At 39.4% G+C, this 13,963-nt stretch overlaps 1 protein-coding gene across 2 annotated transcripts in view; it reads right to left on the bottom strand.

The window, feature by feature from the left end:
- Nucleotides 1-13,963, bottom strand: part of si:dkey-40c11.2 (drebrin-like protein A) — a 48,796-nt gene that overhangs the window by 23,335 nt on the left and 11,498 nt on the right. For both annotated transcript variants that reach the window (XM_053654032.1, XM_053654033.1), the window contains exon 2: nt 354-409. In XM_053654032.1, coding sequence (XP_053510007.1) covers nt 354-409 — 56 coding nt within the window. The remainder of the gene's footprint in view (nt 1-353; nt 410-13,963) is intronic.

Here is a 13,963-nt window from a genome sequence, read left to right as displayed (position 1 = left end):
CATTTTCTATCAAAAACATTTGCTTACATGCTTACGCCAGATCGCCATCTCAGTCACTTAAACATGCACAGAAGTAATTCTTCTACTGTAGAAACTTATCCTTCATATTACAGTATCTCATAAAATATAGACATCTCAAAAGCGGTCATAATAAGAACTAGAGCCTCAACAGGAAATGTTTCCGCTCTTCTGGCAAGTCTTTAGCTTTTCAAAATTGTTCTAATGTCATGAATATGAATTAACACATTTATAATCATGGACACGGCACAATATGTTTGGAACGTAACTAACGGATTAATAAAAATCTTCTATGCAATGAAAAAACATGCATATTCACATTGTTGTGATCTTACTTCCAGAATCAAAGAGCTTCAGGTTGTTGGTGAATCCATCATATGCAAACAACGCCCTGAAAAATGAGAAAACATGGTTTATTTACTAGACTGGAAATAGTCATGATCTTGGTCTCTGTTTAATTATATGATTAGCATCATTGTGATATCTTGGTAAAACTACATTACAGAATACTACAACATGAGAAGATGGCTTTAATGTCAACAGGAACTTTCACAGGTCTCAGTCTGGTGCTCATCCTGGAGTCTCCTTAAAAGTAAAGGTCAGTTGTGCCTAACCATTGCCTCATCCACACTAACGTCAGATCATGGGAATGTAGTGAGTGGGTAGGCAGCTGTGATGACCATATGCTTCCACGCACCCGACACACCATTCACAATGTCTCAGACATTTAGCCCTACACATTTAGCATTTTATCCTACATACCGAAACTGAACCCTAACAAAACATCCTGGCCCTCCCCTGGGGTAAATAGATGTACTGAATGTTCTCACAGGTGAGCTTTCTTCTTTCTGCTACATAGGCTGTCCTGTATGTTTTCAATTAAAGGGCCCTTGGGAGCATTTGTCAAACTCTGCCCAGGCTACAGGCCTTGACTTACAGGTTTTTTCACTGTATTAGTGAGGACTTGCCCGAATACACACTTCTGACATGTTCAAGTCGGAGCTGGTACTTCTGCGTTCTCTAAGGACACCAGAGCTAATAATTCACATAACTGTAGTGTGTGGAAACCAAAGAAAGCACCTGAACCCAGGTTACAGCTGGTTGTTAGCACAAGTCAGTCAGGGCTACTGTAAGGCCAACCTTGTTTGCACTTGATCAGAGAACAAATTCAAAATTTGAGAAAGTGTTTTGCCCTGAGCACCAACAGAACAATACACAAGTCACAGAAATGTGAGATGAATCATCTAGTAGAGGTTATGACATTGATTCTGTTTGCAGCTTGATATGACAGGATGTGACAGGTCTAGAGCTAGGATATGGAGTACAATGTCACTCCAGGCCAAACCACATTGGTTTCCTTCCCATGGCTTATTTATGTTTTTGGGCAGTAGGTAGTAGTTAATGGGAATGAGCTTACAAATCTCTTTTGGTTGTGTTTTTAATGGGTTTGCTAAGACAGTCTCACAATTGCTGACTGGCACTACATAAAAGAAAAGACTGACTACATTAAACAATGAATCATTATGTGTGTGGTTTTCACAGTAACACAAGGTAACACATCAAGAAACGGATTTACCCCGTAATTCTAGACTTATTATTCAATTATTTATCTGAAAGTATATTTTTTAGTAATTACAATGAAACTAATAGGAAGGTTACGCATGCACATGTCTGGACTAGCTGAAGTGCCCTGGGAGTTTGAGGTTCATTATAGATAAAAAAAAAGTAACCTTGTATTACTGGTTGTTTCACCCAAAGCCAACTAAGCAAGAGTTCAATTAAACCTTAAATAAACCCATTCATTTCAGTAAAATAGGCTAATAACTATAAGAATTCCATGAGAAATATAATAGGTTTGATAACAGTGGGTTATGATTTCAAAAAAATAAAATAAAAGAAACCCTAGCTACACTACATTGATCCTTTAAGGTCCCCAGAACCCAGTGTAAGGACATTACATAATGCTCAGCTGCTACTTCTGAAGCCACCTCCACAATGGACGGAGCTTTTGTTGCATCTGGGTATGTATCATATGTCGAATCATACATAATGAGTGAACTAGAAACAAGCATGTTTTCATTGTTGTCGTAATGTCCACCAGGCCTGTGCTCACTGGAAGTCATCCAAATGATGACCCCTGTCTCTCACACAATGCCTAGACATTATCCATCCAAACACGCACCCCTCCTCCCTCTCTCTCTCACACACACACACACAAGCGCACACACACACACACGGATCAGTTAACAGTTCAGCTGCTGTATCTCCACTGTTCTTAAACTTAATAACAAAGTGGTGTGAGAGAGGTAAAAAGTAAACACTGTCAATCTGTAGTGTGAGTTGAGACAGGTGGTAAGTGGGAAATTCTAGCTAAAATGCTGGCAGCAGACTATAAATGATTAATGTACTACACAAGAACAGAGTACCATGTTTGTGCACCTAAAACTGGCTCAACACACACGTTTCTGAATTCTCTTAAATATTATCAATAAAGTATCTTTAAGCGTATTTCAAATAAGCAATTATACTTGCATTAGGCTTTATTTTCAAGCATTATTATCAGCTAAGATTACAATTTTATAAGTAGTCTCGTAAATCCTTCTTGAGCGTTGGTCATATGGTGGCTTAGATTAATGAACTCTACATGCCTTGACTTGGGAAACCTAAAGATTAAAGAAAAGCTTTAAGAACTAAAATTCTTATACACAATAATACACAATGCTAGGATGTGCTGTCATTTTTAACAAGTGCCCAGACAGCATCAGCTAAATCCTCATAAAACCTTGGTACACAAGTTCTAACTAAAGCCTTATTTGGACTGGATTAGTTTTCCATAGGGAGAAAGTATAGTGCAATTATTACCAGTTAATCTCTGGGATTTCATGTTAGTAATTTTTTTTGCAGACATGACTGATGTGAATAAATCTGGAAAGATTACGCCAGATTGTAGCTTCTATAAATTGAGCAGTTGAAATTACCTCAGGTAATATATATCCCAGGAGGCATGGTGGCTTAGTGTTTAGCACGTTTGCCTCACACCTCCGGGGTTGGGGGTTTGCATGTTTTCCCCGTGCTTTAGGGGTTTCCTCGGGTACTCTGGTTTCCTCCCCAGTCCAAACACATGCGTTGTAGGCTGACAGGCATTTTCAAATTGTCTGTGGTGCGATTGTGCCCTGCAATGGGCTAGGCCCCTGTCCAGGTTGACCCCTGCCTCGTGCCCCGAGTCCCCTAGGATAGGGAGCTTAGAAAATGCTACAGAAAATAGATGTATGGAATTTATATCCTCTCTGATTGGTACGTGTTGGTAACGATTCTATCATATGCTGAGTGGTATCCTACTTTTACTTCAGTATAAAGACACTTCAGGAAGTGGTCTTTTGTATCGTCTCGTGCTGAAACCAAAACGAAACCAAGTATGGAGTTTTAAAAAGACTTCAAAGAAGCAATTCTGAGGGTTTTATAGGCATGTGACCTATGAATGATCAAACGCAAACCTGGGCAACCACAAGCCCTATAACAAGTCCTTATAATAAAGGTTGAAACAATCAGTTTGTATTAAAATGAGCTCTATGATGTACACATAGGATTATTAGTGTATCAAGCATGTGTGCATGCTTATCCCATTAATCCAAAAAAATACTACAGACATCCAGCAAGATTACTTATCCTGCATGAATAGTATTTAATAGTCTGTCTTGGGCCCACAGTGGTTCCTTCAAAGCTTCTCTAAAAGTACACTAATACCGACAGACCATGCAGTGAAGGCCTCAGTGATCCTACCCAATATCATGGTGTGTTATTGCATTCAGTCCCTGTGTCTCAATCAGCTCTCTAGTTCAGTAGTCAGGGCACTGATCAGGGAGTCGGCCATTGTAAGGGCTGTCTCAATCGCAAAATCCTTCCAGTGCAATGGAACATTCGCTCCCTAAAAAATCCCACAATGCACCGCAAAATCCAGGGAGCATCTATGCTCACTATGTTCCCTTACTGGAAATGACGTCATGATTCCTGAAGCCTCTCGGCTCGAAAACAAAAAGGGACAAACTCTGAGCCAACTTCCGGCTACAAATGTAAGTAGCTTGTTATTGTTGTTGTAGCTGTAATGTAAATTATTATTTACATTCACGATTTTTAACTTTATTCGACGTTCTATATAAGGTTTGTTTGAGTCTAAAGACTTTTAAGTGTTTAATGATATTTCTTTTAAATCCACTAGCTTGCCTATGATTCTGCTTGACATATTATGACACAAATATGTGTGATTAAGCTAACAAATTTCTACGATATTGACATATGATATTTTTGGTGACGTTTTCCAACGCGAGTACGTAGTCATATCGCCGTAAATTAAGTTCTCAGTGTCCCAATGTGTAGTGAGCCAGTGGCGCAACTCGTGGACACAATATAATGATTCACTACCTACTGGACTAGGGAGCTGGTTGAGACATGGGGACAGTCTATTCTGTAAGGACCACACACACCTACAAACAATGACGTAGTAAATGTACACAAACAGTGCCGTTGCACTACAAGCCTTTCAAGCTAGAGTGATATCTCCTTGGTGATGGTGTCCATGACGTTAGCAAGACAATGCACACCTTGAGCACATTTGAATGATCAGGCATTGTGTGTTTAGTCTTACTCCTACGTTCTCCTTTAAACGCCTCCTTAAAGCACAAAGGTTGAGCCGAGGCTGAATGATTTTGAATACTAGTGTGTCAGTTGATGCTGCAGATATGTACTTTTGAAAAGTGATCTAGTGTAAGAAGTTGGTCAGGATTTCAGTTGATGTGATCCTGCATGGAACGTCTTTCAGCCGTGACACTGAAATAACCCTGCGATTTTCTTCATCCTCACCAGGGGAGAGAGCAATATCATGGGGATCAGATACAGCTGTTAAGGCGTGCTATAGCTGGGCGTTTAACAACACGGCAAGATGTCATTACCTCATGTGAGTTAAGGCTGCAAACAGCTCACAGATGCTTCAGGGGTAGGATTGGATTTCTGTAGCGCTTATTCATGAGATCCAGTGGGGGAGCAAGGGAGGGACAGAGATGCAAAAGAATCAGCAGCATCATCTGTAAGGAATGGACTGTAGTTTGAGAGAGATGTTTTTCAAATGTTCGTTAGGAGTGAAGTCAGTTGATTGTGGTCATCCTACTAGACATGATGAAGGCCCTATGTCCCTGTCTACAACAGGAGACGGAGATCATTGAGCAGAAAAACAATGGCTCAGACTTCCTCTCTTCACACATGCAGCTTTCCACTGATGAGAAAAACAGTTCCTTAACCCACTCCATATACCTCCGAGCTCAGAAGCAGAGCAGTGGAGGAAAACTGGGTTACACACAGATGACAAACATGAAAGAAAGAGAAGAGAGAAAAATCGGGAGCTAAAAAGGCAACATGGGGAGTTTTAAGGGCATTTTTTAATGTTATTTATATCTTCATTGCATAGTGTGGCTTTTCTACTTTAAGTGGGCTCCTGAGGTTTACACATGAATACCATTAATACATTATACTGAATGCGAATTGTTTTCCATCAAGTCTAGCCTGAAAAGAAATTCTCATCACACTCTCCATCTTTCTGCATTAGCCTCTCAGTCCTGTCTCGATACAGCTGTAAATGAGCGTCTGCTGTCTTGGTGCTGACCTGGGGCCCCCAAATGCTATTTATAGCAGTCTATCCCAGCACAGAACTCTGAGACATAGCATTCAACATCACTCATTTCCTCTTTTCCTGCTGATTATGCCAAAAATGGGCGAAAAACGGTCACCCCCTGCATGGTATGCTCCCTGTGTCTCTGACTGTCTGAATGCTCTGGTCTTTACTGAATGCTGAAAAAAACAGATGTTGACAAGTTGCACATAGACTTCTCGTTCCGATGGAATCATTCCATGTACAGTAAATAAAGCTAGAAAACATCTGCTGCAAACATTTTGAATCATATTCTGAAGCTCCAACAGCTCCAAGGAGCAAAGGGAACATTTTTGCCCAGCTATGTTTATACAGACATGTATAGAGGAATCATCGGGTGATTTGCTAGTTTGTCTTAACAGCTGTCTGTGTATAACGTGGGTAGCAGGGGTGTAATGCAATGCCACTGTCTGCATATGCATCTGTTTATTTCTCCAAATCTGTATCTGGATTTAAAACTGGACTAGGTGTGGCCTGAACTGGAATGTTTTGTTTTTTGTTTTTTTTTTGGTTTGTCTTGTTTATTTTGTTGGAATTAAATATGAACCCCGCCACTATGCCTCTGGAAACATTGGGGAAAAAAACACTGGAAAAATGTTCTCCACTAGAGATCTGCATGAGACTTTTCTAACATGAATTTTTTTAATGAGTTTAATTGGTTCCATTTCTGAAAATAAACCTAATTTAAACTAAAGAGGAAGGAATGAACAACATATACGCATAATGCTGTGACTCACCGTCATGTTAATGAATTAATCTGACTCATTTCTAACAAGCTTTCTAAAAAAAAAAACGACAACAACAAAATTGCACACCACCTATCCATATGTGTATTTGTATCTTTTAAGAACACATTATCTCATCATAATGGATTCCTATTTGGTTACATACCTAGGCTTTTGAAGCAGGTTACAGTGTTCCTGGAAAGGTTCACAGCTCAACAAGAAATTCTTTATCTGTTAGTCCTGACATTTCTGTCCTACGTTTGTATTTGCAATTCAGATTCTTGACTGTTGACAAAGAGCTTTTTGGCTTAAAGAAACATAACTTTGTCTTTAAAGAGGCATGCATAAAACTGAGCATTAAACAGTGACTTACTCAGGAGAGTCTCAGGAGCAGGGGTCACTAGGCTGAGATTATTACAAGATGAAAGGTACAAAAGAACTATTAGTGTTTACACAAATGCAGTTCCTTGTCTTTTAAGAGTAAATCTATAGGCTTAGTTGTGGCCAGGGAACAGAGGGCAGGACCCCAGATCCTAGCTGTGCTTTAACCAGCTCATACTAGACTCTGATACCCTGCAAGCCAAGCACCATAAACCCCACCAGACACAGAACCCCCTTTAATAATGAGACATAATGGCAAGAAAGAAGTTGCTACAGCTTACAGCAGTACACTTGCGTGCTACACATACTGCCTAGGGCATCTATATTGCAATACTAATATCTGCTAATGCTTTGACATTGCACACTAAAACCCAGATTCTGTTGAAATCATTTTGGAGTGAGTAATAATGATGCCTAATATAATAGCTAGCAAGACAATCCCTGAAGTTGCAAATGAAAAATGCTGTGTTCATGTATCTTCTGCTCTGAGAAACAGCACTGCCAGCAGTCTGGCGATCATAAGAACCCCTCCAGAATCCCTGACTAGAGCTCTGCTGCTGGCTGTATCTCACCACTGCCAGGTTCTCACCACTCTCTACACTGCTCCTAAAGCTCTGCACAGTAGAAATAAAGCTTTCAATCAGCCTTCGCACAGACCATACCATTATAAGCATTTTATGCCCTTATTACTGTATATACAGTGTGACATAAAGGGGTGGGTGATGTGACAATATCTTGGAGAAGTGTATTGTGACTTATACCACAGCGCTGTTGAATTCTCGATTCTGTTTGGCTGACAGACCTTTTATTTTTCAGTAATTATATTTCAGTAAATGACCAGCTAAAGTAGTTCCAGTCAGGTCTTGGCAGATCAGCGCCCCTGGAGCCGAGAGGGTTAAGGGCCTTGCTCAAGGGGCCCAACAGTGGCAGCTTGGCAGTGCTGGGGCTTGAACCCCCGACATTCCGAGCTGTAACCCAGAGCCTTAACCACCAAGCCACCACTGCCCCAGAATAGAATAGAGGTGTTATGGTTTGACATATTCTCCTCATTCAACAGACCATACCAAGGCATGACATCAGTATGACATCAGTCTATTTACACCAAATATGGGTGAAATATGATGTGATAATATTAAACAGAACTTTTGTTTTTGATGTTTGTTGTTTTTGACCTGACCTTAAAAATCACAGTATACTACAGCACTTTTGAAATCCTGATTCTGATTGGTCAGATGGTGTTGATTAATTTTCTATAACAGCACCTCCTGACACTAGTTCCAGCTGTAATGAAAATGACTGGTTTATTTTAATATAATATATAATAGATATAAACGACAGAATTTACACTGCAAGCGCGCAAATACAACATATAATGATGATAAACTTGAATTAAACTAAATCTTTTAAGCAACTCTCACCAATTTCCCCAACCCCTTGCACACCGTGTAGTATAAACATCCGTTTGTGCTCGTGCATCACTGTCGTGCTTCCGTGCCACACAAGCTCCACTTTTTAAAGTTTGCAGGTTACAGTCTTCTTCGTGGCATTTAATATAAAATGCTCTCATGCCTTAGAGGATTTGGGTCACACACTTATTTCTGCTGTCACTTGATGAGTACGCCTCGGTCTGATGGGGACTGAGGTCATGTTGGGCATAAAAGGTAACAATGACATAAACAGTAAAGTGAAGAAAGTCATTGTCGTTGACTGGGTATCTGCTAAAGCTAGCGGCATCGCATTACGTGCGCGTGACGTCGCGTGCAATCAACTAGGAAGAGGCTTTTACTTCCGGTTAATAAAAAACCACTAGTGTTCCATTTGAGACGATACTACCCTTCTAAAAGTCATACACTAGACGGTAGAGCATATAATGCATAGTGTAAGTGTGTGGTACGTAATTTGGGACACAACTTTGTTCTGTACTCTCCGATGTGTGCTTTCGCAACAGGAGTAACGCAGTGAGTAAACGTACCTTGGGCTATGCACAGACCAACTAATCGATAATGAGATTCGTTGACAACAATTTTATTAGTTGTTGCAGCTCTAGTTTACATCAACCATGAGCACGGGGAAAAAATGTGATCTGTTATTTTGAGCGTGGAATGGTTGTTTGATCTCCTGGAATTTTCACACACAACAGTCTCTAGAGTTTATATAGAATGGTGCAATAAAGAAACAAACATCCAGTGAGCTGCAGTTCTGTGGATGGAAACACGTTGCTGATGCGAAAGATCAACGGCGAATGGCCCGCCTGGTTTGAACTGACAGAAATTCTATAGTAACTCAGATAACAACTCTGTACAATTGTGATGAGCTGAAAAGCATCTCAGAATGGACAACAGGTCAAACCAGATGGGCAGATGGGCTACAACAGCAGAAAAGCATGTCGGGTTACACTTCTATCAGTCAAGAACTGAAAAGCTGAGGTTGCAGTGGGCACAGGCTCACCAAAACTGGCTTGCTTAAGACTGGAAATGTAGCCTGGTCTGATGAATCTCGATATCTGCTGAGGCTCACAGATGGTAGGGTCAGAATTTGGCACCAATGACTTGAATCCATGAACCCAACCTTCCTCGTGTCAACTGTCCAGGCTGGTGGAGGTAGTATAATGGTGTGAGGAATGTTCTCTTGGCACACTTTGGGCCTGTTAATACCAATCAACCATCACTTGAATGCCACAGCATATGTGAGTATTATAGTTGAACATGTGCATCCCTTCATGGCCACAATTTACCATCTTCTAATGGCTACTTCCATTGAGTTCAGTGTTCTTCAGTGGCCTTCCCAGTTACCAGATCTGAATCCAACCTTTGGGATGTGGTAGAACTCTGCAGGAACTGTGTGATGTAATCATGTCAACATGGACCAGAATCTCAAAGGAATGTTTCCAACATCTTGTGGAATCCATGCCATGAAGAATTGAGGCTGTTTTGAGAGCAAAGGGAGGCCCTCCTAATAAACTACTCAGTTAGTTTATATTTAATAAATATTTGTAAATACAAGGTAATAGATAGAAATGTGCTTTAGTCTCTACTTTTAAGTGTGGGATAACCATACAATCATACCCCATGAGTAACTCTGGCACTGGAACAAGACAAAAGTAAAGGATTTGGTGGCCTAGTCTGACTTTATCAAGATATCTTTGTGGCTGAAATGTGCTGAAGCTGACTGCCTTTATAAGAGGGAGAAATCCCCTGAATGGCAATTCTGTTAAAATAGCAGCTATCTGTAGAGTGACAGAGGAATGAGTGGGCTTCCTGAGAGTGGGTTTCTTTCAGCATAAACAACAAAGTAAGATGAGAGAGGAGATGTAATGAGTTTAAAGAATGAGACAATGATTTGGACAGGTGAGTGGGAAAGGTGGTGTGTAGGACACTTGCACAAGCAACAGAAAGAAGGAGTCAACACAAAAACAACACGATAGTTGCACAGCAAGAGACAATGGGGGGGATAAAACTGGTAAAGTTCAAGGGGTGGCAAGGGAAGCTGAGCTGGAATGTGGTATGGGGGATGGAAATTGTGGCCTAGCTAAACTGTTTTAATAAACAATGAACAAATAAACTGCAAAGCATGCCACAGGGCAAATGGGAGTGGAGGAGGAACTCTAAACAGATTCAGACAACAGGAGTTGGCCTGTTTACATTCAGGGCTCACACAGCTTTTCTAAAGTGAAAAACACTTTTTCAGGACTTTTAAGACTTTTTTTTTTATTATATTGGTGGGGACAAAATGTACCTACAAGGATACAAGGATGGATTTGAAGGTGTGATAAATGTAGGGGTTTACTACATTAATGAAATCAATTAAATAAATAAATAAATAAGTTAGTTTTCATTGTGAAAATTACTACAAAATGTCCATTTTTATGTCTCATTTGATAGTGTATCAACTTTATGAATAGGCACTGTTTCAAAGAGGATCAAATGCATGCTTGTCCATATATGTAAAAAAAAAAAAAAAAAAAAAAAACAACACAAGAAAAACCCGATTTCCATAGGGTGTACTTATTTTTTTCACATGACTGTATATAACATCAATCAAGTAATTTACTTCCTAAAATAAAATGTTGGAATAAATGCATTTTAACAGCAGCTAGGTACATATGCACTGTGAGGTAAATATGCAGGAGGCCAAAATATTCCCTGCTGAAAAAGCCTCAATAAAAGCCCTCATAGAATTTGTAATGGTTTTAAAGGAAACTGTAATGGTAAATGGCACTTTTACAGCACCTTTTTTAACCTTAGCGGTTCATTCATACACACACAAGGCACTAGCCCAATGACACTTCAGCACGTGGAGGCATGTGGGCTGGGAACCGAACCGCCAACCCTAAGATTAGTGGACAACCCACTCTACCACGTGAGCCCCAATGGTCCTTGTGGGTCTCTACTGGTAATTTGTTGCCTTCTATTGGTGGCATGTTATGTCTAGTGGATGCCATTAAAGACTTACATCCTCAATATGACCTACAACATATTTAATAAATATACTACTGCTATTGCAATTTGACAATAAATATATTGAATGTCCTTAATGCGTCCTACTACGTAATGGAAACCATTTGGTAATGGTTTTAATGGTTATTTGTAGCAGATGGTTTGTAATGATATTTGTAGTGGAAACCATTAGAATTTCTGTGATGGTTTCTATTGTTTTTTCAGCAGGGTTGGAATGAAAAGAAATATAGATTGTGACAGGCAAGAACCAAAAGGCAACAAAAAAAAATACAAAAACTGATCATTTTTGTTACGTAGCGAAGGTCTATGTTTTAAGCTTGTTAACAGAGGACAAAGTGTGTGGTTACAGAATAGGAACCAAACTGTGTGATGAAAGAGGAGCAAGGTCTACAGTTACATCTACTGATTAAAGTCTGCACACAGTCGCAGTGCAGTGTGAAACCTGAACCTTAACCCTGTGAACTACCTTTCATATGTAAGTTTATACCTTTTTTGCCATATGTGATAGATGTGCAGAAATGAGCTACACTTAAATAAGTCTTACACTTAAGTAGGATAAATCTTTGCATAGGTTTTATGATCTTTCTTGCACCAAATCTTTTGATCTGTTTTGTAAGGTGTCAAAACAAGACGGCAAACACACTGGTCAACATACAGTCATGTGAAAAAATAAGTACACCCTTATTTGGACAAGCAAACATTTGACCCTATTTGAAACAGTGCCTATTAATAAAGGTGATACAGACAAAAAATTGATATTTTGTAGTAATTTTCACAATTTAAATGAACAAAAATCATATCAGTCACATGGAAAAAGTAAGTACACCCCTACATTTATCACATCTTCAAATCCATAAAATTCAAATCCAAAAAATTAGAATCAGGTGTTCAAGATCAGGTGTCAGTGATTAGAACCTGCTTAGGGAGTGCAGGGGGAACTTGTCTTATTTATACCCCTCTCATATCTAGAGTCTGGTGTTCCCTTTATTATTGAGGTGTGTGGTGTCATCATGCCAAGATCTAAAGAGTTCTGTAAGGCCTTCAGAAAAAAGGTTGTGGATGCCTATGAGTCTGGCAAGGGATTTAAAAAGATCTCCAAATTATTTGAAATACATGGCGCAGATTTCAAATGACTGCCAATTTGTTCAGGACTGGCCGTCCCAGCAATTTCAACCCCAGCGACTGGAGAGCTTGCATTCATTGATTCAAAAAATGAATTCTGCATCATATCAAAGAGTGCTTGAAGATAATGTGAGGCCATCTGTCCGAAAGTTGAAGTTGTACCAAAAGTGGACCTTTCAACAGGATAATGATCCAAAGGATGGCTCATAAAGAAGAAATGGAGGGTTATGGAATGGCCTAGTCAAAGCCCGGATTTGAATCCCATTGAAATGTTGTGGGGGATTTGAAACGGGCAGTACATGCAAGAAAAGTCTCAAACATCTTGCAACTAACAGAATATTACATGGAGGAGTGGTCAAAAATTCCAGCAAGCCTGGTGGACAATTACGCAAAATGCCTATAAGAAGTTATTTCTGCTAAAGGGGGAATACTAACTTCTGAGGCCAAGCGTGTACTTATTCTTCTGTGGAAAAAGTATCACATCTATTGATATTTCTGTTGAATAAATGATTGAAAAAGATAATTTTCCTTGTAGTTTTGTTCAAGTATATCGACTTTATTAATAGGCACTGTTTCAAAGATGATCAAATGTTTGCTTGTCCAAATATGTCAAAAAAAGCCAACAGTTTCCATAGGGTGTACTTATTTTTTCACATGATTGTAAGTACTATTTGGACAGGATTAGATTTCTGGACATATAGTAGGTCTGTTAAGTAATAATTCCAGACAACATCTGTAGTTATGATCGTTTCTCATAAGGATAAGTAGTCTCTGTATAAATCTGACATCTTCACGTTTTTCTCACACTAAAAATTCCATGCGTACTACATACACCACAATTTATCACAACCCGAATGTTTTGACCCATATAAGCGCTTGGTGTAGGTCTTGTAGCCATAAGTTGTGCTTAATCATTAGCAGGTCACATGACCAAAAAGTAACTTACATATATGTAAGTTACTGTATATGTGGACATTCTCGCCTCTCTGATAAACCCTTTAAACTGTGTCTATATTTTATTGTTTCAGGTTTAAAACTCATTCTGTACTTGGCTGGGGATAACAGAAAATATCACTTCCTAGAATGTCTTTGCACTGAAGAAAAGGCACAAAACCTTTTCCACACAGGATATAATAGACAAGACTATATGATAAGGAAAAATATTATTACACACAGGTACATTTACAGAGCTAAATGATCAAGACACCATAGCTCTGAACTGTAATCCATTATTAAAATCTTTTAGCTCTGCTCCCCATGTCATTGTGTGATACTTATGTCACCAGTTAGAAAGGAAACTACCATAATTACTTTAATTAAGTGGTTTTCTCAATGCAAAGGCTAGACAATTACACAGGAACCATTTACTCAGGTCTTCCTCCAGCTCTCTCTTAAACAGAAAGTGATGAGAGTTTGAGGCCCGAGGCAACCAGTCTTTCATCCTTCGTCAACAGGTAGTAGAACTGTGCGCTTCCATATTACTTCTAATGTATGTAATATACTTAATTCTCTATTTCCATTCTGTTATGTCAACAAGAACACCCCGGGTTTTATAAACATCA

Source organism: Ictalurus furcatus, chromosome 22 (assembly GCF_023375685.1).
Source record: "Ictalurus furcatus strain D&B chromosome 22, Billie_1.0, whole genome shotgun sequence".
NCBI lineage: Eukaryota > Metazoa > Chordata > Actinopteri > Siluriformes > Ictaluridae > Ictalurus > Ictalurus furcatus.
This window is presented reverse-complemented; position numbering and strand designations above follow the sequence as displayed.